The sequence below is a fragment of the Lepidochelys kempii genome, chromosome 24, assembly GCF_965140265.1.
Source record: "Lepidochelys kempii isolate rLepKem1 chromosome 24, rLepKem1.hap2, whole genome shotgun sequence".
NCBI classification, from domain to species: domain Eukaryota; kingdom Metazoa; phylum Chordata; order Testudines; family Cheloniidae; genus Lepidochelys; species Lepidochelys kempii.
In genome coordinates, this window is record NC_133279.1 from 1,582,209 (window position 1) to 1,606,801 (window position 24,593).

Sequence of the window (24,593 nt, forward strand, 5' to 3'; positions counted from 1 at the left end):
TCAAAGAGACAGGCTGAGATTTCTGTTTGGAGTAGAGAGGTAGAACCATCGGCACAGAGAGGGTAGTTGAGTTCATATTTGCAGATAAGACTGACCAGATAAGGTGAAGAGGGAGAAAAGAAGGGTATCTAGGAAGTGGGTGGAGGTGCACACCCTTATGTAAGTGGAGCCAACAAACTGCTCCTGCTGTGATGTGATATCGTAGCACAAGAGTGCTACTGCTCTCTGTGGACACAGCTTTTCTGAATAGTTTTGCAGCTCAGCACTAGAGATGCTGAATCCCATCTCTGTGAATGGCCAGACGCAACTCTGGAAAAACAGTTACTAGTAGGAAGAGGTTACTTCTCCAATCCAGTGGTCTGAACTAACAGGGGCCTCTGAGATGCCAGACAAACACAGCTGGTGAGCACTGTTCCCTCTAAGCTATGCGCGCACACACAGATCCTAAACCCCGCGCACACAAATTTTCACAAAAGCACAAAAATTTGCACAGAAAATTTTTTTGTGCACACGGCCTGTCAAAAATTAGAGGGAACATTGCTGGTGAGTTTAAAGTCTGGCAGCTTTAACAAATAACTTTACCTTTATTTTTTGTTTAAAAGGCTTTTACACTTCAGAAAGTTCAATCCTAGAATAGGTAGATCTTGGTTGTTAAATACAACAGCATTATTCTGTGTCATGCTCATAGAATCACTGTGGACAATGGAGATACTTCAGGTGCAGACAAAGATTATTGCATCCCTTCCCCAAAAAAAAGAAAAAGCAGCTAGCATGGAAAAGTACTGGAACAGAGTGAAAATCTGTCAGTGTGAATGATGGGCTTCTTGCCCTTCTGCAGTCTAGGACAAGACTATTGTGTCTTCAGGAGGCCTAAATCTCCTTTATGCACTCTGGTATTTTTTATTTTTCTTGCTAGCAAATATTATAGCTGCATTTGTCTTGGTGCCAGGTCATGCAACATGGAAGATCTTTGTGCATGAAACAGTGTAAGGCTTTTGAGTACCAAGACATAATTCAGTGAAATTGCATTAAATTGCTTCTCACTTAAGGTGGCATCTATTTTCCTGTTTGTTTTTTACAGTGGCGCTTCTTGTTTATATATCAAACTGGAGCACATTTAATATGCAAGATAATGGCCTTCTGTTCAGAAGGAAAATCTGCAAGATGCCTTTCCTCCTGGGTGGGATGTACTGTACTTAGTGAGGTTTGGTATGGAACTTCAGACATTCTAAACCAAATAGTGAGGACTGCCATTCAGTGATACTGCGTGTGAAGAAAGTTAGGAGGAAATTTTGTTCATGACCATTGTATCCTGTGCCAGCCTTTGCCAAGTATATAGCCCTCTTATTCAGCTGTAGCCTCCTCTTTTCGACTCCCGTCCTTTCATGCAGACTTAACTGCAGCTGTGCATTCTCTAAGCAGCTGGAGCTGTGCTGGGACTCTAGGTGCGATGAGTTTGTGTCTGCATGTGGTGTCATGTGACTCACCTAGATTTAAATAATTGTTTTCTCTCTCTGAAGTGACCCCAAGTTAAATCAGGGATCTGCATTTCACACCTTTCCCAAAGCATGTTCTTTGCTTGTCTGTGCTTGCCTTTCTGTATCTGGTTACAGTATACATTAATGCTCTGACAGCAAGGCCCAGTTATAAACTAGGAAGACTTCTAGCTGGTGTTCACCTTTAGTAAGAGAACCTGTTCGAGATCAGACCTGCCTTAGTAGACTGGCTGGACTTTTTCTATTGCAGTGCAGATTTCCATGTTTTCCTTGCTGTGTAAAGTGGTTGTACCACTTTAACAGAACACGGCTTCTGTGGCACAGCTGATACCTCTGCACCCATATCACAGCATTGTCTTGTTGCTCTAGCCTAGTTCAGCTTGTATTAGGGTTCTACTTTAAAGACATGGAATTATGAGGGATGTTTTAAAGAGTCAAAACTTATTCCTGGCAGAAATTTAGCTTTCAAAACTTCAGCCCATGCGTGACTTAAAACAACACTTAGAAACAGTCATACCTCTTCCCCCCCTTTAAGGTTGAGCTCATGTATATGAGCTTGGTGCATATTGGCCATGTTTCAGGGCTCATAGAGTACAAAAACTAGTTTGATTTTTAAAAAGGGAAAATAGGGAAGAGAGAGGTTCCTTTTCTATGGCTTAAAAACAGCACTGTTAGATGTCCAAGTCTAGGTTGGCAATCCAGCTAGTTGCGTCAGGTGACACAAAGTGGGTGGCATATATCAGGATGCAATCATTTTAGGACACTTCACCAGATGTTCTATAGTTTGAAGTTCATTTCTTCAATCACAAATAGGAGTGTCTCAGTCCCCATTTATGGTGGAGCTAGGTGCATTTGCCTTGTGATAAGCAGATGCTGTTCAAAGTGGACCGTAGTTTCCATGAGACTGAGAAGCCACAGGATCCTTTAGTTCGGTCCTTGGTGAGCTGTGTGTTTGGGACATTGGCAACCTTTCATCTTGATGATTGGGGAAGAACCCTGAGTTTTTGAGCTCTTGCAGTGCAAAGGAACAAGATTTTCTAGATTTCAATCAGAATCTTTGTTGTTTAGGGCTTCCTGTACTGGAAAATTGTTGTTCCCTCAAATACTATGTGACACAAAGGATTCTCATTTCGCAGCAGATTTGGGGAGTGTGGCTGTGCGTCAGTACAGAACGCCACAGTTGTGGTGGTTTTACTGTGCCTGTAGTGATCCGCATGGTAGTGGGAAGTCCAGAAGTGACGTGTGGGAGCTATGTGACTAGATTTCTATAGTAGAGTAGACAAGGGCCAGTGAAGATTTGTGGAGTTTTTGCATCAGCTTTCTGGGTTATTTCTGTTGGTAGGGAGTAGTTAACTTTTAGTCTGGCATTCCTACCCAGGTCCCTTGGTGCTGCATTATAGATTGCATTTAAATCATTGGGATCATAACTGGCAAATGCCAAGGAACTTCAAATCGCAGGTTCTTTGGTCCTAACATGTGCAATTGGGTACAGAGGAGAAGTATAAATTCAGGGGGACAGCTTCCACTGACGCTTACTGTTGTGCTTGTGACATTTTGCTAAACCCCTTGATAGTTTGTGCTTATGTGGTCTTATTCTGCTGTGTTGTCTTTCATGCTGCTACCCAATTGTTGATGTAGAAAGGCCATTGAAATAAATTGCCAGCGTCTTCGTTATGCCATCAAGACTTAGACACAGGAGGTATTTTGAGGATGCATGAATATTTTAATATATTTTGTTAAAGTTGATTCTCCTCCATAACTTTGTATTTCTTCCAAACCACTTTTTGAATGGTGAAGATCCTGTTAAACTGACCTTTCTCTGAGTGACCACAGTAGACTGACTTCCTTTCCAAAAGGATTTTTGTTGGCTTGTGTAGTGAGCTTTTTGTCAGGCCTAAGGAATAACAGATTACAGCTAACTTGATGCTCCATTCCCGTTTGCACCAGGGTATATGGGTGATTAAAATCAGGGGTTTAAATCACTTTGATTTGAATCAGACAGGAAACCCTGATTTAAAATTGTTTATTTGTACATTTTAGTTCTTTTCCTAAAAACAGGTTGGTTCTCATTAGCTGGTAACCATTAAAACATGTTTGCAGCTAAGTACAGCCTTTACATTAACTTTGGTGCTACTTTTTGCTAACACGAGGATACAATATATCTCAATGCATTTATTTAAGCAATTATATGGCTTAACTTACATGATTCAGATGCTAACATAAAAATTAAGGAAGTGGTGAATGATGCATTTCTTAAATGCACAAAGACAGTATTTTATTTTTTTAATAAATAAAACTACCTTAAATGTTGCATACTTGAACTTCTTGATCAGCATGTTTTGATTAAAAAAAAAAAAGTTTTTCATTTAAAACTAACTGCTTCGTTTAAAAAAAAGTAGTATAATCTGTAGTTAACGATTGTTTGTAGGGAGAGTGGTCGCTTTGGATGAGCTATTACCAGCAGGAGAGTGAGTTTGTGTGTGTGGTTTTTGGAGGGGGATGGGGGGGTGAGAACCTGGATTTGTGCTGGAAATGGCCCACCTTGATTATCATACACATTTTAAAGAGAGTGGTCACTTTGGATGGGCTATTACCAGCAGGAGAGTGAGTTTGGGGGGGGGGGGGCGGAGGGTGAGAGAACCTGGATTTGTGCTGGAAATGGCCCAACTTGATGATCACTTTAGATAAGCTATGACCAGCAGGAGAGTGGGGTGGGAGGAGGTATTGTTTCATGGTCTCTGTGTATATAATGTCTTCTGCCATTTCCACAGTATGCATCCAATGAAGTGAGCTGTAGCTCACGAAAGCTCATGCTCAAATAAATTGGTTAGTCTCTAAGGTGCCACAAGTACTCCTTTTCTTTCTGGTAACCGTGTCCTTCAAGATTATGGAACTAGTAGATCTCAGCTTCTCACACTGAGCTTCTATTCATAGATTGAAAGAGAAAAACAAGCTTTTTCAGCTTCCATTTGTTTTCTTAACTTTGAACAAACTGCTCATTGAACTGCACTAGGAGAATAAACCGAAACGAAGGCTGTGGCTACGCTACAGAGCTGACAGCGGTGCATCGATGATGCGGCTCAGCTGCTGGCACAGGTGCTCGAAGCCGGCAGGAGAGAGCTCTCCCATTGACTTCATTATTCCAGCCCCCACAAATGGCAGTAGCTGTGTTGGCGGGAGATGCGCTCCTGCCAACATAATGCTGTACATGCCAGAGCTTAGGTTGGTGTAATTTGTGCCGCTCCGGGGAGTGGCGGATTCGCTCCCTGAACGACCTAACTGATACCGATGTAAGCTGTGGTGTGTACATAGCAGAAGAAAATCATTCTCTCTGCTACTGCTGCCAAAAGCTGGTTTAGCACTTCAGAAACCTGCGGTTCCGGGTGCTTAGACACTGACTTCCACCAGATCGGTGGGTTGAATTTCTTTTGAAACTTTACAGCTTTCATGTATTGCTTAATATCTTTGTATTTAATTTAAATGATACTAATAGATTATAGCAGGTTTAGGCCTTAATACAGGTTGTCCTTTTTAAACTTTAAATAGGTTAAGTTTTGAAAAGTAAACCTGTAATTTAAAATTTTAATACACTGATTTAAATAATTATCCACTCTGATTTGCAGTGCATGGTAGTGTCTGGAGCAGAAAAAAGTGAAGGGAGTGTGTGGGAAGGGTCTTGTTTCGTATTAACCTTTTTTGGTAAGATGCAGCTTTGTCACTGTAAGTGCATCACATTCCTTACAGACTAACAGGGTAACTTAACTGAAAGCTGCTGACTGCAGAAAAATGACACTTTACAGAAGACTTTATTCTTCAAAGAGAAAAAACTTTGCTCCTCTGTCTCTGACCTGATGACTTGAAATACTTTTTGCTTGATTTGAGTGTCTTTTTTTCAAAGACTAAAGGCCCCACCCCCATCCAGCACAACCCCTTCCCATGGTGCTTCAGTGCAGACACCGGACATCCTGCTGTTCTCCGCCCTACCCCTGGGCAACAAGAACACCCTTAAGTGGCCCAGTATATTACGAGGAAGTGCAGTGGAACTCAGTGACCTACATGGAGGAGCAAAGAGGGACAACTTCCCTGCTGGCCCAGACCACTCCCAGTTGGCTTCTGAAGGGAAAGCACAAGAGAAAGAAACTTAGTTCAGCTACAAAATGAGAATGGGATGAAACACTAACCCTATTCGCAAAAATAAAAGGAGGACTTGTGGCACCTTAGAGGCTAACCAATTTATTTGAGCATGAGCTTTCGTGAGCTACTGCTCACTTCATCGGATGCATCGGATGAAGTGAGCTGTAGCTCACGAAAGCTTATGTTCAAATAAATTGGTTAGTCTCTAAGGTGCCTCAAGTCCTCCTTTTCTTTTTGCGAATACAGACTAACACGGCTGCTACTCTGAAACTGATCCTATTAAAACTTGTGTGCACAAATGAAAATGTCAAACTTCTGAAAGTGATGGTGCTGATAATACAGCCGTGGGCCTGGCACAAGGCTGCTGTTCTGTGTCTCTGCCATGGTATATTGATTGTGGGTGCATAGCAGGATGCATCTCAACCCCTCTCCCTCATGACCTGTGCACAGACCCCCACATGGGTTGGAACCATTTGATGCCTCTATGAACGGGTGTAAACAAACAGCCCATAGACAGTACGCACCTGCTCCAGGGACCTGTTGGGCTTTGTGGGGGTGGTGCAGCAGTCTGGAGGTAACAGTGCAATACTGGCAGGGGGTGCTGGGAGTGGATGTGGTGTGCTGGGCACCCTGGACTGGGCACCCTGGGTGCATGCAATTCCAGCAGGTCAAGTTACCACAGGGCACTTCCCTAGTGTAGACAAGGGTCCTGGCTTGGTTTTTACCAGACATACACTATTTTTGCAAAGAAGACTGAAAGGAGGCTTCTTGGGAAAGCCCAAGTACGTATTGGAGGAAGTGGTTGAACCTCCCGTGTAATCTGTCTGAATGGGTTTCATGTATTATACCACTGATTCCCATTTGACTAAGACTTCAGGTGTAGTAGCCAGCAGCCTTGTCCCCTTACAGCTCCATTCCCTGTTTTTTGGACCCCACTGTGCTGGAGCTCTTCCACGCCCCCTGTATTCTGTTGGGTGCATTCCAGCCCACAGCACTTAAGGAAAATCCAATCATGGAACACGCCAGGTTGTGAGAGTCTGGGAACAAAACCACCCTGAGAAGGAGGCCAGCCATCTGTGTGCCATATCAGTGGGGCACCAGTGCCCAGTAGAGTGGCTGGACCCAGTGGTTGGCACTAGGATTTGGGGGAGGAAGGACACAATAAGGCAAGGGGAAGAATGCCAGCGATTGCACCAGGGCTTAGGTGTTCCAAAGTTATCAGCCTGCAAAGAGAGCCTCTGTAGTCAGAGCTCACCAGTCTCCTAATTCCACACGAGACTCTTAGTTGGCTGCATTTGCTGCTTTTCCTCCCTGTTGCCCTGATACTGACCCTGCTTTTATGCCAATCTCTCTCTACAGGATGGACAGAATGACTGAAGATGCACTGCGCCTGAACCTCTTAAAACGGAGCTTGGACCAAGCGGACGACCGGGAGGATGTCCTGGCAAAGAGATTGAAAATGGAAGGGCATGAGGCCATGGAGCGCCTGAAGATGCTGGCGCTGCTGAAGAGGAAGGATCTTTCTGGCCTCGAGGTGCCCCACGAGCTCCCGGTGAAGCAGGACAGTGTTAAAGTCTATGAAGAGAAGCTGAATGGGAGCCTGAGGCCCCATGCAGATGGCAGGACTGCAGGGCGGCCGGGCAAGGAGAACATTAATGATGAGCCGGTAGATATGAGCGCAAGGAGAAGGTAGGCCACTGAACAACTGGCGTTTTTGTCAGTTACATCTCAGCACAGACTCTTGTTGACCTTCTTTTCAGCCAAATAGGAAGTCCACAGTCATGGGAATTAGAGCAGCATTTCGTGGGGCTGCCTGGGGATCTTCCATGGCATCTGAATCTCTGCTTGTGCAATATCTCTGTCAGGCTCAGCTAGGAGCAGTTGCTGTGCTTCCCTGCAGAGGTTCTCTGGGAACAGTAACCATGTTCTCCCGCTGTCAGAAGCCTACCCATTATTTTTGCTGTCCGAACCACCCCCCTTCAACACACAAGTGGATTTTGTTCCTTTACTGATAAACTTGTGTATCTCATATAAACTACAGCAGTAACGTGGTGGCTGGGCATTTAAAAAAACAATCCCACCCCATTTAGTCTTTTCTTAGTGCCTACAAAAGTGACAACTAAAATCCTCTATTTAGCTGAAGGTAAAGTATGGTATAAGTGCACGGATAATCAATCTTGACTCTAACCTTGGAGAAACTGGTGACTCCAGGAGTAAGAAGGTAATTGTTTTCTTAGCAGAGTCTAAGGTCTTGTCAACACTACCGTGTGGGGTCGATCTAAGATACACCACTTCAGCTATGTGAAGCTATGTAAGTCGCTGTTCTTAGATCTACTTACTGCGGTGTCTTCACTGCGGTAAGTCAACGGCTGACGCTCTCCCATCGACTCCACTTGTGGGCCTCGTTCTGGTGGAGTACCGGAGTCAATGGGATAAATTGACCCTCGCTGGATTGATCGCTGCCCGCCGATCCGGCCAGTTGTGTAGACAAGCCCATAACCTTTTCACAGGCGGTCTATCAGTGACTGGTTGCGTCCATTTTCAGGGGGAGGGTTGGTACCCCTTACAGCAGGTACTTCCCTCCTGTGCACGTGCTCAGTGCCTGCTGACTTGATTTGCTGCAGCTGAGCTCCAGTTATTGAATTCCCTTCAGGCATCCCCTGAGGGTGGGCTGGTGATGAATATTAAGGAAGTTTGAGATCACATATCCACATGTGAGTGAACCTGTGAGCTAAGAGAGGCAGTAGCACCATACAGCAAATATCCCTTCTATTTCTTGGGGGGTTGTGGGGGGAAGTGTTAATGGGTCTGATTTTCTGTTATGGTTTGGATGCTCAGTTAACCCACTGTGTGACAAGAGTGGTCAAAAAACTGAATTGGAGATTCTTATTTTAAAGAGTACAGTGCTCAGACCTGTGGGGAGCCAGGGTGTTGAAGTTTTAACACTCTTTAAGTGGACTATCAGGTTTTTTGTTTTCTCTGACACTTAACTGTGAACTCATTTTGGTCCTCAGATTGCTGCTTGCTGGTCTAACCAATCTACTGCTGGGTGTAGAAGTCATGTAGTTTAAAAATAAAATAAAATTGGTATGGTATACAGGAGGGGCTTGGTTTGCATCCAGAAACCGGTTGTTAGTGACTTGGAATGAAACTTCTTTGAAGGAGGCAGGGCTCCTAAAAGCCAAATTCCTGCCACCTCAAGAATAACTGCAACCTGTTATGCTAGCAGCTTTCCTTATGGGCTAGCCAGATTTGAACCTCCCGCTTGGCAGAATAGTTCTTTACTCATGGACTAGCAGAGTGGCTTCGTTAATGGAACTGTTTTGCATATAACAGCAGACAGGAAAAATTCCTCCTAATGGTTCTTTTAACAATAAAGATGTCTCGTTTGGTGATGGGATGCTTTCTGGCCAGTGCTTTGTTCTTCCCATTCCGAGTTAAAAAGCAACTGGGTTGTGATTCAGCAAAACCCTAACGGTCTGTCTTAGTTACTGTTTTCCAAGTATCTTTGTGCTAGTTTTTTAGCTGAAGAGTAATCTCTGGATTTAAGGAGGACTCCTTGGTTCTTCAGGATAGCTGGTGTGCAGGGGTGGGAGGTTTTACATGTATTCTGGGTCCCCCCTTGCTGTTACAGTATGTGGGTGGTGCTTCTGTATCGTGTACTACACAAGTTAATGCTTTTAGACATTCGCTTATCTATCAGATTCTGACTTGCAAAGAGTTATGGGTGGTGAGTAGGCCTGAGACACCAATAGCAGGAGGCAGAAAGTCTTTCTAATGTACATTTGCCTGGATTATTTCATTTTGGCTAGCAATAACCCATCATGTGTGTTCCATCTATTTGGTTGCCTCTGCTGTTGATTTTGTTTCCTTTATCACAAAGAAACACATTTGGGCACAAGCGGAAACATTGTATCCATCACTGTAGAGTCTTGGTAATCGTTATTAGGGATGTAGATATCGTTTAAACAGTTAATGTTTAAAATTATATTGTTTAACTGGTTAACCAATTAAAGGGAGAAGGGCCCCAGGTACCTAGTTTGTCCCAATATGGCCTCCACGGACACTCCATGCCACCCCAGCTGCAGCTTCCCTTCCCTTCACTGACTAGCGGGCTGTCCACCTCTGCAGCCAAACCCCTTCCACTAGCACAAGGGGAGGTGGGGGACTACTTTTATATCTCCCCCTCCCTACCCCCGCCAAAAGGGCCTGCAGTCCCTGCCTGCCCCCATGGCCTAAACACGCTCCCCCTGCCCGGCTGGCTGCCCCCTGCGAAGCCTCTGGAGCCAGCCAGGGCTGGGATTGGCTAGCCCGGGGCAGGAGAACTGATTTGAGACTCATGCACAGGGGGTTAACTGTGAGGGTGGCTTAATGGTAAGACTAATACTTACCAGTTAACTGTATAATATTTTACATCCCTTATTGTTACAGAAATATTTTCATGTACAAGAAACACCTTTTGATGGAGCAAGAGGTCTCCCTTTGTTTAAACTCTTACTTGGAGGGTTTGGTTCAGGAGTGTCGTTGCAATCCCACTAATTCGTTGGAGAATTGTCTGATCTAATGGGTGAACCTTGCAGACCCTGGGCTTGGCCTGATCTGTGGCACAAGCAAGTTCCACAGCCACTCTGATCTGTGAAGTTGCCATTAGTTAGTCAGGTCACTCAAGGTTCATACTGTTTCATCTGGGGGAGAGACCACATGGCCCAATAGACAGGGAACCAGGAATGGGAAGTTCTCATCCCAGCTCTGTGACCGATTTGCCCTGCAGCCTTGGGCAACTCATTTTATTTGTGGCCCATGTGACACAATATTTAGCCGCCTTACCAGGGTTATAAGATTAGTGTTAAAGCTCAATATAGATGCACAGTGTATTGGGAATAATAGCGGCTCTATATGATGCATTATCGTGGGCTATTAACTTGTGTATTCCTGTCTCTTCCTCATGCAAGGACCAGTGGGTCAGTCTGTGACAGAGTGGAGGCCTCGCATGGCTGGGGGATTGTTCTCTCCTTCGGAGTCCCTGTTTTGAATTTTCAGTTGTCACTGTGGGGAGGGGGAGAGGAAGTTGAATTTGAGATTAGTTGGCGAAGTGCTAGAATTGGACCAAACCAGACATAACCACACAATGTGTAGGGATGGCATTGTGTCTTTAAGAAGTTTCTAAATTTCTACCAGAGATGCATTTTCCCAGACAAGCTTGGAGTGGAAGATAACCATAAAGAGAGACACTGGCTTCAAAAGTAAATACTGATGAATCAAACAGAACAAGCCCTAAAGAAGAGGGGAGAAAATATTCCAAAAATTTCAAGCATAACTTAGGAAAAAACTCTCTGTAGCAATAGAAATATGTCTGCTGTTCAATTTCCCTGTCCTGTTGGAAAGACCAAGGGCTGGCTTGGGAAGGCCTGCTTCATCTACCTCCACCTCTGCCTGTCTCTTGCATGCCCAATGCTGCTTCTCTTCCAGTGGCTTTGTTGCAATTCTGCTCTTGCCTTGACAAAAGTAAATAACAGTCCTGACATATTTACCGATTCTTTACAGATGGCCCCGTTTCCCCCGTCTGACAAAAATCAATGTCAAAGGCAATGGAATGCAAATAAAATGCACCAGCCACATCTGAATATTTGTCCAAAATAATTGCAAGAAATCATATCAGTTGTCTGAATTTAGGAAAATCTCAAAGGAGCCAAAATATGGTGCTTTTTAATCAGTTGGAGTGTGCCTGTGTGGCAAGTGGAGGCCAAAGATATGAGGAGTTAAATCCTCCTGGAGCAAGCAAAACAGCTATATAGTTACCATGAAAAGACTACAGGAATGATGAGGAAAGCAGCAATCTGTTGTGACAAATGGATGTTTTGAGCAGTCTTTTTAACAGAGGTTCATTCTGCACCTGAACACAGACCACCTGAGATGTCTGAGGGCTAGTCTACATATGAACTCTCACTGAAATAACAAAAGGTGTGAATTAAAATCTGTTTATAGTGGTGCAAAGTCTGTGTGGGGATATTTGTTACTGACTTAAGCCCCTTCATTCTAAAATAAGAGCATCTTCTCACAGACTTGCATCAAAATACCTAAATTGGCTTTCGGTAACTGGTTTAGGTAAAGTGGTGCAAATCTGTGTGTAGATCAGCCCTGATGGTCAAGAGCCAGGACAGGCCATACTGGGAAAGGTGAGAGCTAGTTTAGCTATTAGATATTGGTACTTACCAGTAAAGAGAGAGTTGAGATGCCTCTTATTTTTAGCCTCAGACAGCCTACACATGCAAAAAAGCCTCCCAATCACAAATAGATCAGATAAGGGCTTATTTACATTAAAAGTTCATTTGGATTAAGGTAAGGTGTAAATTTGAAGTGCAACAGCTATTCTTCTAATGGTGTGTGTGGACATTCTCATTCCAGAATGAGTATGCCTTGTTCTGCTTTAGCTTAATCTGCTATCACAATGTGTGTTTGTAAAAAAGCAGGAGAAAGACCAAGAGAAGGCAGCCTGAAAGGAAGCACCAGCCAGCAATAGAAACACTGGGAACCTGGTGCTGAGAGAGGGAGGGAGCTTTTGAGCCAGGTGCTGGCTGAAAGGCATGGACATAGTTGCTTTGCTCACATCTCCCATTTCAAAGTGCATTATGCTTAAATGGAACAAGGCACTCTTATACCAGAGTAAGAGCATCCACACATGGAGCTAAGAATGGCCATACTTGGTCAGACCAAAGGTCCATCTAGCCCAGTATCCTGTCTTCCAACAGTGGCCAATGCCAGGTGCTTTAGTAGCTCCGTGTGGAGGCAAGTCCTAACTCCCAGTTTCCCAATAATGTGGCCACAGGTATGTTTGGAAGCAGGTGGCTCTTTGTAGCAGAGTTCCACTACACTTAAACAGAGATGGGTCACCCATAACTGCTGCATTGGAGATGACTTCAGATGTGTCAAAGAGCAGCTACCTCAGTTGGCTAAATGTGAAACCCTGGGTATAGATTCATCTGCCTGGAACAGATCAAAGCCACCATATGCCTCTAGGATGTTCTGGGCCCGATTCGGTAATTGTGCTAATAAGGCTGATGGTAAGCCAAACTAATAAGGCAAGTTGAAATTGTCAGTTGAGTCGTCATAAACAAGGAATCCTAGCTCCAAGGTGCACCCCAGAGATCCCACCAGTAGATGAGAGTCACAAATAGGCCAGCTGCAGTAGACCTGAGGGTACTGCTCAAAACATACGGCACAGCAGATTGCTGAAACAAGCCAGACCAGATCTCTGTGCAGTGTGTGTGCACAGTATGCAAGATTTTGAACATCAAAAGCCTCATTATTAACTAAAGGAGGTGGTTGAGCGCATAGTAACATGGAGCCAAATCGTCATAAATGCATTCTGCCTCTTATTCTGTGAAGCCTTCAAGCTGCATTGATCCCATAGTCCTGCGTCTGCCTGTGGTACCAGTTTGTATTGTGTTGTACTGTAACTACTCAAGCTGGTAATACTTGGCCTTGATATCGTGCTTAGTCTTTCACCCCCCGCAAGGTAGGAGTTTCCCCTCTGTTCCAGACGGGGAAACTGAGGCAAAGAAATATTTTCCTAAGGCCATAAAGCGAGTGCTGGGATTCTGATCAAGAGCTCCAGGATTCTGGTCCTGTGATTAAGGCCTGGTCTACACTACGGGGGGGTGGGGTGGGAAATATCGATCTAATGTAGAAAGTCTAAAGTCGAGGTACTTAGATCTACTTACTGTGGTGTCTTCACTGTGGTAAGTCGACAGCTAACGGTCCCCTGTTGACTCTGCCTGCGCCTCTCGCTCCTGTGGTCTACCAGAGTCAACGGGGGAGCACTTGGCGGTCGATTTATCGTGTCTAGGTGCAATAAATCGACCCCCTGTGGATCAATCGCTGCCTGTCGATCCAGCGGGTAATGTAGACAAGCCCTAAGTCACGTTGTCTCGTTATACAGGGTTAGGGATTTTATTCTTTTGAGCATCCTATCTGTTGTACGGTGTCGTCCTCATATGAGGCTGCAAGGATGTAATGACCCACAAAAAGGGTATTGATTGCCATAATGATTTTAGAGTTCTTAAGATCTTACAGAGTAATGTCCCAGTGCTTGCAGTGTCAGCAAATTGCTTATTGCTCTGTTTTTGATTTTTAGGGAGCAGGCTGTTGGAGTTTTTCTAGATATACAGCCATCCATGAGCTGTCAATCAAAACTTTTAGTTTGTAATTTAACACACTAGATTTCTGATGAGTAGGACGGCAGCGGATGCAAGAGCCCATCTCCGTAGTACTCTGAAGTCGGCTTTTATCTCGGTCACAGCTAGCGATGAGCTTGGCTTTTGGTAACAGATCACACGGACACAGCCTGAACTGGCTAATGCGTACCAAGGTGTTCCAAATGCTAGCCTCCTTACTTGGGTTGGCAGGAATTGCAGAGGTGTGCAGAGGTGAGACCAGAATGCAACCCTTGCAGTATCTCTGCAATGGCTCAAAGGAAAAGAGAGACTGACCCTCAGTCCATTTCAGTAATTTGGAGATAAAAGGTTAGAGGGTTGTGCCCCAATTCTTTTACACGAGTCAGGAGAGAGCTGTGTTCCCCTCCTTCCACAGAGCCCCTTCCATTTCCTGAATGCCTGAATCCCTCTTTTCTGAGGATTGTACCACTTGCCTCTGAGAACAATCTCTGGTGCATATTTTTCTTTTCATGCCCTCTTCCTCCCTATTGTCTGACACACACACCCTCGTTTCCTCCTGACCTTTGCCCTTTTGCCATTTTATTCTCCCATGGTTATACACCAGCAGAGATTCTCTCATCTAAGTTGAGTACCACATCTTATGATTCCCCGACTGGACATTGTGCTTGTGCTGTAGGGGGATAAACATCCAGTAGCGCTGTGTCAGGATTAGGCATGGTCGAGGCACCATCCCACAGTCTGAAACCAGCCCTTAGTGCTGGAAGACACATAAGAAATGGGAATAGACAGCAAAGCTTTCCCAGTCTCGCTGGTGGCCAGAAGGTGAGCCGGCCAGAAGATGATGGCAGCAGGGAGCTGCGAAGGCCAAAACCATCGTCTGACAGCAGAGCCTGTGCAAGCAGCAGCCTCCGGTTGTGCCGCGAGAGGTTGATTGTCCCGTTCTAATGCTGTCAGAGTGTGTCCTAGCGGCATGAAGCTGCCGGTGACACCTGGGAATCTGAGGCTGAATCAAAGTATTCTGATCTGACTCTTCTAAAGCATTTGTGTCTTGTAATGGGTGTGTAAAGGCCCCTTTGAGCCTAATGTCCTGCCTGAAATCAAAGGCTGCAGAGTAGTCAGGCCTAGAAATTAATTTTGGTTTAACCTAATGCTGTTTTCTGGGTTTCACCTGCTAAATTTCAGATAAACTAATCTGCAGCCCCACCTCAGTCATGGCAGTGGATTCAAACTGAAGTCCTGAGAGTTGTCAGTCTGCCACTCAGTGATAGAGGGCCTTACACCAAGCGTGCTTTCACTGGTTAGCATCTTGACTTTCGTGGTGTTTTTGCAAGCCTCCCCAAGCTCCATTACATTAAATTGGTGACGCTGAAGGGCTTTTATTGTAACCACCTTATTCCAAATGATGTCACAATGAATGTAACTCTGCTCGGTTACCACTGGATTATAGCATTGATTTCCTAGCGACAGGCCTCTGTAGCTGCTCTTCCTTTCTGCTGTTCGGTCTATTGACTCTGGGCGGAATATTTCTGTCTAGCTTTTTCTTTATGGCCTTTTTCAAACAGCTGTGTATGAATATAGGTTTGGGGTATTTACATGTGTCTTAAACTTTGAGCACTTCCCCCTTTATCTCAAGCATCACGTGAGTAACAGTGACTTTTTCAATATGTCTGCATAACAGGCAAAGATGTCTGGAGTTATGCTTGCCTGTGCCCCCTTAATTTGTATCCAGAGCCTCAGCACCTCATTGCTTGTCATTTCCCTGTTTAGTTAATACTTAGCTCCTTATTAACAACATGTGCAGGTTTGTCTCAGACATGGGCTTGTGTGTTAACCTGCTAGTGAAGAAAGCATTTGGAGTGAATCCTTTTATCTTAAATGTGAACATTTGTGAGCAGAGAGCAGTCTTTTCCTTTTTGAAGCCAATAGTTTATGCCGCTTCACATGTGCGGCTATAAGGAGAAATGTAAAACTCTAATGGTTCTGTCTGGCATGGGGGAGCGGGTGGGGGTTATACTGGTCACGGATTTCTAAATGTCTCTACATTTGGAACAGCATTTCAGTTCAACTTTCTCATTTCCCTCTGTTGTGCAGTGACCAGGACAGGGGTCGATTGACCCCCTCACCAGATATAATTGTCCTTTCCGATAATGAGGCATCAAGTCCACGTTCCAGCTCTCGCATGGAAGAAAGACTTAAGGCAGCAAATCTTGAAATGTTTAAGGTAGGAGCATCCAACCTGCTCACTGAGAAACTGGTGTCTGGTGGAGTAAAGAGCCCTACCACGGGAAAGGGGGCACAAGCTCTTAGAGGGTTGGGAGCTGCAGGGGAATAGTGGGCAGTACAATGACATTGTTGATAATGCTCCAGCTCACCCCAAGAATCCACCTTAGTTCAGATTTAAGTACAGCACAAAATTACTGTGAGGGCCAGGTTGGTTAACACTCGCTAACAAACTCTTGCTACCAAAGAGTAACCATATGAGTCCTGAGTGAGTCTCTGTCTGTGCAGGGTAAAGGCATAGAGGAGCGACAGCAGCTTATCAAACAACTCCGGGATGAGCTGAGACTGGAAGAGGCCAGGCTGGTGTTGCTGAAGAAGCTGAGGCAAAGTCAACTGCAAAAGGAGAATGTTGTACAGAAGGTGAAGTTCTGGGAGATGCGTGGGTGCATGGAATTGTGTTCAATCAGGCTTGTGGGAGCCCATTTGGTGGTAAATCTTACGGCCAAATAGGTCTCTTGGGATGATGCTCGCGTTCAAGTTAGCCCCTTATTTCACACTGGCTTCCCTGTAGGTGCCTGTTCCAGAGGCTGGGCAGTATCTGTTCCTTGTGGCGAAACCAGCTCATGGTCCTCGAGACCAGCAAAGGATAAATCTAGGTAGCACTGAAGTGTTAGCATCTGATTTATCATACGCCAGCTTGGTTCAGGATCAGTCCATTTGTGCATTTCCTCTCATAAGTGCTCCACTGTGATGCCCATGTTTTCTCTCTCGATCTAGACTCCAGTGGTGCAGAATGCTGCATCTATTGTTCAGCCATCTCCTGCCCATGTGGGACAGCAGGGACTGTCCAAGCTTCCCTCCAGGCCTGGAGCCCAGGGGGTTGAGCCTCAGAATTTAAGAACATTACAGGTAAGCATCATTGAGCCAACACTCTCTGCTGTCAGTGACATCAGAGACTTTTTATGTGCAGTATTAAAATTTTGTTCACCACACATACTGCTTCCTCCAAAAGCCAAAAAATTCTTCTTTGCAAATCATTTCTATCCATATTGCAGATGATGGCTTTTCCAATAAATAAATGTTGACACTTCTGAGCCCTGTGAGTAGAACTACCTTTTGTTCTTTGTGCGTGGTCACAAAATGCAGATGCAGTGACCACTGTCAGACCAAATAAATAGACTAGATGGCAGTGTTTATCTTGTGTTCTGTATGGGACAGTCTCTTGAAAGAGGTGCTGGAAGATACATTTTCTGTTCTGCATGATTAAGATTTCTAGTGTACCCTGTATCTCTGGCAGATTTCCCCTTCTCTAGCATTGCAATGCATGCCATGAATGGGATGCTTTTCATTAAAGGGATATGTGGTTTAATAGCACAAATTGTTTTGGGGTCCTGTGGGATGAAAGGGCTGGTACAGTGCAAGATGTGGGTGATGATGATGGTACTGAAGAAGGCTGTGTTTGGTCACCGCTTGGTATTGCACACTGAGTGGCAAGTGTCTCATGAGAGTCGCAGGGTTACTGGTATATAGACTACTGAAAGAAATCCACCAGCGTGTTTAGCAACAAGGATGGCTACTCCCAGTGGAACTAGGTCCTGAGACACTGCAGTGTGCCTGGGAAAGGGGGTGAAGGAAAACACAAACAAAATGTCAAGCTGGAATAGCTGTTTCCCAAAGAAGGTAAATATAGACAGAGGCTGGATGCTGTTTAACAAAGAGCCTTCATGTATGCTTACTGGAAAAATGCTAATCCTAGTCGTCACACGTTGTTTAATGTTATGGAGATAAACGAAAAGCCAACAGTGTGAGCTCACTGGAACAAGGACTGAGTGTGCGTGTGTGGAGCAGGGTGTTTACGCTGACAAGCGATGTGGATTTTTTTCTTGGCATTTCACCCGGCCCTGCTGTAGGGCCCAGTGCTCTCCTGCCATCTTGAAGAACTCCCACCAGAAATGTGTCTCTTCACTAGCAGACAGCTTCAGATTAACCCCCTCTGCTTTGGCTGTCCTGTGCACTCCACAGCACAGATTACACAGCCACCCCCTTTAGTGTGAAGCAGAGCAATATGTAGTGATGGACACTGCTTAAAAATCTAGACAGGCCCCTGGTAGCCAGATCAAAGCATCTGCTACAAAACATGCCTCCAGCAGAGTTCTACAGTAACTGTCACATCTAAAAATGCTTGCAGATCAGCCTCCTGACTTACCCCTTGCCTCCCTCCCACTTCCGCTGTGGGCTGCTGCTCCCTTCCCTGGAGGAGTCTGCACAACGTTCAGTTGAGTTGACTCTGTCCAATCCATCTACAGTAGAGTCTTGCTAGCTTACCCTGACTGACACAGCCCATGGAGTCTCAGACTGTGTGCCGTGCAAAAGCCAGGCTAGTGCATTACAATGTGCCTCATCTATTTATTGGACAAGCGTGGTTTTCACTTATACTCATCTGCATTTACACTATATTCCATAGTAGAGAGGGAAGTCTCGGTAATGTTACCTCACAGTAACGCTCCATTAAATCAGAGGTGGTGAGAGAGCCTCCATTGTGTCATGGGGTGCATGGATTAGAGGTTCAGCTGTTTTACTGCCTGTAGCTGTCTTACCTGCTATCTCTGAGGATTCAGTCTAAATCTCACTGATCAGTTTCTCCTCCTGTTAGCCCCCCTTGTGTTGATGGCATCTGTTTCCCTGCTATGGTAACAGTTCTGGGGTCAAGCCTATTGTGACTTCACAGCAGGATCAGGCTGGTAAAGGAAGTGGGCTTTAAGAAGGAGGAAGCACATGGTTTGCACGTTCTGTGGAGGTTTTCTTCTTCGTGACATGAGAAACTTGTGGACCAGTAGCCGCCTTCGGAATGAGGCACTCACATTTTTTTAATGAGAAATCAGTCTCTTCAGTACACACCCATCCTCCTGTTTGAACATTGTCGTGGCTCCCAGAAATGTAGAGAACGCGGAACCTTGCACATGAACTCTAGTCTGGAAAGCTAGTTGCTGACCTTTTGCTGTGGTTCAACCCATACCAAGCACTTTATTTAGTGGTCTTGGTAGCATGGTTCCTCTGACCAGGATGGACGAGGATATTTCTTTCTGAACTCTGCTAGGCAATCTAGGCTAAAGAACAGTCTTCCCCCCCCCCCCACACACCTCACCCCCGCCTCCCCAAAATTCTGTTGGACGTTTATTTTATTGTAATGACGTCACAGACCAAACCCCTTCAGCGCTAGTCAGATAAGCCCTGTTCGCTACACAGCTGTTTGGTGTTCAACCATTGCGGAGTTGACTCACACCGGAGTGTCGTAGCCTCCGAGTAACTGGCACACTGCCGACTTTTTTCTTCAGTTTGCAGCTTTGCACATGGATTAGACCAGCTCCGTCAATTCGTAGCGGAGGCGGGTAGATGAAGGCAGACGGAACACTCGGTCTCCTAGGAAGCTTCCGTTTCTGGGATGTGAAACTTCTGAACCCGTCCACCAGAGCTAGATAATGCAGATCCAGTTTCCAGAGAGCATTGCTTGATTCTGGGGAAGTTGGCAGCTGCGATTAGATCCATTCTTGTTGCAGTTGAAATCCCAGCCTCTCCACCTGAGAGGCTTGTGCTTTCACTTTATAGCAGACCTTGCTCCAGTCAAAGCAAAACCAGGTTATGTAAAATACACGAAGCGATTAAAGGGGAAGTTGTATTAATTGATTATTGAGAGAGAAGTTAATTTGAGTTAATGTTTACACCCATTTATATTTTACATATTCTATTAAAAATCCCAGTTTGCCTGATGTCTTCTATTTTTTTTCCCTGGACAGGGTCACAGTGTCATTAGATCTGCCACAAACACGACCCTTCCCCATATGCTTATGTCACAGCGTGTGATTGCTCCGAACCCCGCCCAGTTACAAGGGCAGCGTGTTCCTCCTAAACCTGGCCTCATCCGCACTACAACTCCAAGCATGAATCCAGCCATCAACTACCAGCCGGTAAGTTACCTCTTACTTCTGCTTAAAATTGGATTCAGTACGGTAGCGACAAAAAGGGAAATGCCAGTAGGTGTTTGTCTGAAGCACGGACAAAGGCACAAACCCTTAACCTGTGTGAGAAGTGGAAGGGTAAATGAAAACAGCTGTACTGGGTCAGACCAATGATCCATCAGGCTACTGAGCTAGTCTTCCAAGAGTGACCAGAGTCAGGTGCTTCAGAGGGAGTCAACGGAATAGGGCAATTATTGGGTGATCCATCCCCTGTCGTCCAGTCCCAGCTTCTGGCAGACAGGGGTTGCAGGATGCCTGGGTATTGCGTCCCTGACTGTCTTTGCTAATAGCCATTGGTGGACATATCCTCCATGAATTTATCAAATTCTGTTTTGAACCCCGTTACACTTTTGGCCTTCACAACATCTCCTGGTAGTGAGTTCCACAGGCTGACTGTGCATTGTGTGAAGAAATACTTTTTGTTGGATTTAAACCTGCTGCCTATTAATTTCTTTGGGTGACCCCTGGTTCTTGTGTTATGTGAAGGGGTAAATAACACTTCCCTGGTCACTGTCTCCACACCAGTCATGATTTTACAGACTTCGATCATATCTGCCCTTAGTAGTCTCTTTTCCCAGCTGAACAGTCCCAGTCGTCTTAATCTCTCCTCATATGGAAGCTGTTCCATCCCCTCATCATTTTTGTTGGCTTTCTCGGCACCTTTTTCAATTCTAATATATCTTTTTTGAGATGGGGCGACCAGAACTGCAGACAGTATTCAAGGTGTGGGTGTGCCATAGATTTATATAGTGGCATTATGATATTTTCTGGCTGACTGGTTCCTAACATTTAGCTTCTTTGACTGTGGCCGCACGTTTAGCGGATGTTTTCAGAGAACTAGCCACAATAACGACAAGATGTTTCTTGAGTGGTAACAGCTAATGTAGACCCCATCATTGTGTATGTGTAGCTTGGTTTGTTTTCCAGCATGCATTACTTTGCATTTATCAACATGGAATTTTATCTGCTTTTTGTTGCCCAGTCACCCGGTTTTAACTCTTCCCAGTCAGCTTTGGACTTAACTACGTTCTGTATTGTCTGAAAACTTTGCCACTTCACTGTTCACCCCCATTTTCCAGGTAGTTTATGAACAGCATTGGTCCCAGTACAGATCCTTGGGGAACCCCACTATTTACCTTTCTCCATTGTGAAAACTGATCACTTATTCCTGTTTCCTATCTTTTAACCAGTTACTGATCCAGGAGAGGACCTTCCCTCATATCTCATGGTTGCTTACTTTGCTTAAGAGCCTTTGGTGAGGGACCTTGTCAAAGTCTTTCTGAAAGTCCAAGTACACTGTAACCAGTGGATCCCCCCTTGTCCACATGTTTGATGCCCTCAAAGAATTCTAATAGATTGGTGAGGCTTGCTTTCCTTTTACAAAACCTGTGTTGACTCTTCCTCCAACAAACTGTTAATCTGTGTGTCTGATGATTCTCTTTTTACTGTTGTTTCAAGCTAATTGCCTGGTATTGAAGTTTGGTTCCTCGGCATGTAATTGCCAGGGTCACCTCTGGAACCTTTTAAAAAAGTTTTTTACACGTTGGCTGTCCTCCAGTCATCTGGTACCAGGGTTGATTTAAGCAATAGGTTACATACCACCGTTAGTAGTTCTGCAATTTTATGTTTGAGTTCTTTCAGAGCTACTGGGTGATACCATCTCGTCCTGGTGGCTTACCACTGTTTAATTGATCAGTTTGTTCCAAGTCTTTCTGTACTGACACCTCACTCTGGGACAGTTTCTCAGATTTGTCACCTAAAAAGAATAGCTTGGGGGTGGGGTCTTCCCCACATCCTCAACTGGGAAACTTCCTATAATGTTGGCTACAGAAGGCTTTGATCCTACAGGTGGGAGTCCACAGCAGAGCAAGTCTAATTGTGATATACATAGAAGGAGGATGTTGTGGATCTCAGTCAGCTGGGGCAATTTTGTCACTTATGAATAAGTTCTAGCTACTGACAGGAGCAAGAACCATCATCCCTGCAAGATTTATAGAATATGTAACAAAGCAAATGATCAGAGGACTGATATAGGGCAGTCTAGGCATCTACCCTTCCTTTCAAAGACAAAGGAAGAGCCTGAAGATCACAGAATATTCCTTGCAGTTTGAGGGCAAGAAATTTACAGCCATCATTTGTCCTAGATCAGGATGCACAGGGGCTGCATCTGGAAGTCAGACCGTTAAGGCTGAGAGTGGATAAAGAGAGCATAGCATGGTACTTTCACAGACACACAGGGCTGGAATGGGCCTCAAGACCCCACTTGATATGCCCTTGCAGTTGGACAGTGAGCCATTGGTAACTTCATCACATTCAGCCAGTAGTGCACCCACCTTCTGGTCATTTCATCGCGACCGCCTTTTGCTAGTTTGCTTATGAAAACGTTATGTGGGACTATGTCAAAAGCCTGACTAGAATCCAGGCTTCAGTGTCACCTACAGATCTAGAGAAAGGGCTGCTGGGGTCAGCTCCATTACAGCAGTTGGGGAAACCAGGCACTCGCGGGCCGTGCTGGGCGTGGTCGTCGCTTAAGTCCAATGGCCTTGCTTGCTGTGACTCAGATGCTAGCCCGACTCGTACGTTCCAAGTCACAGGCAACGTCTTCTGGGGCTAAGTGTGAAAAGGCCAAGGTGGTGATGCTTTGTGAGCACAATGCTGTGAACTGCTGAAAAGTGAAGACATTAAGTCAGCTGCTGCCCTTGATAGATGGCAAATGCCTCATGACGTGGGGTGGAGCTTGGCATGTTTAAAGCCAGAACACGCCACTCGGTCATCTGGTCTGACCACCTGCATATCACAGGCTATTAAATTTTATCCCATTACCCCTGTGCTGAGTGCAATGGTTTGGCTAAAGCCTATCTTTCAGAAAGGCATCCAGTCTCGATTTTGAAGACTCCAAGCAATGGAGAATACACCACTTCACTGGAACAAACTATTAAGGGATTAATCACCCTGTTAAAAATTTGTGCCTAATTTCTAATTGTCGAGTTTCAGCTTCCAGTTATTGGTTCTTGTTCTGCCCTTCTCCGCTACATTAAAGAGTGCTTTATTACCCATTGTTTCTCCCCGGGAAGATCTCTAGATACTGTTATCAAGTCACCTCTCAATCATTTGAGAAGCCTAACAATTTGAGCTCTTTAAGTTTCTCACTGAGGCATTTTCTCTAGTTCTTGAATAATTTGTGTGTCCTTTTCTGCACCCTCTTCAATCTTCAAAATTCTTTTGAAAATTCGATAGCTGAACTGGATGTCTAAATTTTTCCTCTAATCAGTTTAATTCATAATTTTCCACAGCTTTGGGAAATTAACTCTCTTGAAACATCAGATACATATTCTATTACTGGTTGGGACTGTCTTCTGTTTGGCCATGTTGCAATGTTCAGCCATATGAAATGAGAGAGCCACTTGGAATGGGGAAGACTGGCAGCCAAGGCCTCTGAGTGCACTTTGGTTGCCTGCGTGGATCTGGACTCTTGCAGGAAGTGGTGCTGAATACTGTATCTGCAGTCAGTAGGGGATTGTGTGAGGTGCTTTGTTACTATCGTGTGCCAAAGGAATCAAAGGCTGAGAATGCAAGCGAATGGAGGATACGGAGGACAGCTGCTGGGGATGGAAGAAGAGGTAGCTGGTGTATTCTGCACACCTGTGTGGGAGGAGATGGACACCATCTGGCAGTGGTGGTGATGCTTGGGCACATGCCAGATCAGTGAGGCGAAAGGTGTGGAGGAGCACAACTTGACCACGAGCAACAGTGCCAGCTAGAGAATCGCAGCACATAGTGTTGCCTACACTCCAGATGAGGGTGGCACAGGCACCCGAATGCAGGGCTTGAGCTTGTGTTCATTTAGCCAGGGTCTCCTTAAACTGGCTGTAGGGTTCATTAGACCATTGGATGTTGCAGAAGAGTTTTTTTTTATGCAGATTTAATTCCTCCAGAGATGTCTCTTAGGGCATTTGTGATGTTGCTGATTAGTTAATGGCAGAGGCTAAGACATACCCTGTAGTTGGGACCCAGGTCACTCCTGGCCCCTGGCTTTCTGGTGTAGTGACTGCAGTCTCTACCACTGAGCCGTACCTACCTTCAGCAGGCTACCCAGAGCCATAGTGCAGTGTCCTCGCAAGTCCCCCTAGAGGGATTGAAGTTCCATCAGTCAGATTGCACTGTCCTTTCTTTGCACAGCCATCAGGCGCCCGCCCTAACCCTCTTTTCTCTCTCCAGCAGTCAAGTTCTTCTGTTCCTTGCCAGCGTACGACTTCTTCAGCCATCTACATGAACCTTGCCTCTCATATCCAGCCCGGGACTGTGAACAGGGTGTCGTCCCCGCTCCCCAGCCCCAGTGCTCTGAATGATGCCGCCAATTCCCAGGCAGCTGCCAAGCTTGCCCTGCGCAAGCAACTGGAAAAAACGCTGCTGGAGATTCCACCCCCGAAACCGCCAGCACCCTTGCTTCACTTCCTGCCCAGCGCAGCCAACAGCGAGTTCATCTACATGGTGGGACTGGAGGAGGTGGTACAGAGTGTTATTGACAGTCAAGGTGAGTTACAAGGCAGCAC

At 45.3% G+C, this 24,593-nt stretch overlaps 2 protein-coding genes across 5 annotated transcripts in view; one reads left to right on the plus strand and one right to left on the minus strand.

Annotated features, from left to right (window-relative positions):
- The window catches only part of UBAP2L (ubiquitin associated protein 2 like), a 397,837-nt gene that overhangs the window by 316,879 nt on the left and 56,365 nt on the right, over positions 1 to 24,593 (minus strand). The window lies entirely within an intron of this gene.
- The window catches only part of GATAD2B (GATA zinc finger domain containing 2B), an 80,437-nt gene that overhangs the window by 45,681 nt on the left and 10,163 nt on the right, over positions 1 to 24,593 (plus strand). For 3 of the 4 annotated variants that reach the window (XM_073322403.1, XM_073322406.1, XM_073322405.1), the window contains 6 exons: positions 6,990 to 7,319; positions 15,896 to 16,025; positions 16,313 to 16,444; positions 16,802 to 16,933; positions 19,819 to 19,989; positions 24,259 to 24,574. In XM_073322403.1, the coding sequence (XP_073178504.1) occupies positions 6,990 to 7,319; positions 15,896 to 16,025; positions 16,313 to 16,444; positions 16,802 to 16,933; positions 19,819 to 19,989; positions 24,259 to 24,574 (1,211 nt within the window). The remainder of the gene's footprint in view (positions 1 to 6,989; positions 7,320 to 15,895; positions 16,026 to 16,312; positions 16,445 to 16,801; positions 16,934 to 19,818; positions 19,990 to 24,258; positions 24,575 to 24,593) is intronic. The other variant, XM_073322407.1, reaches the window with a different exon arrangement.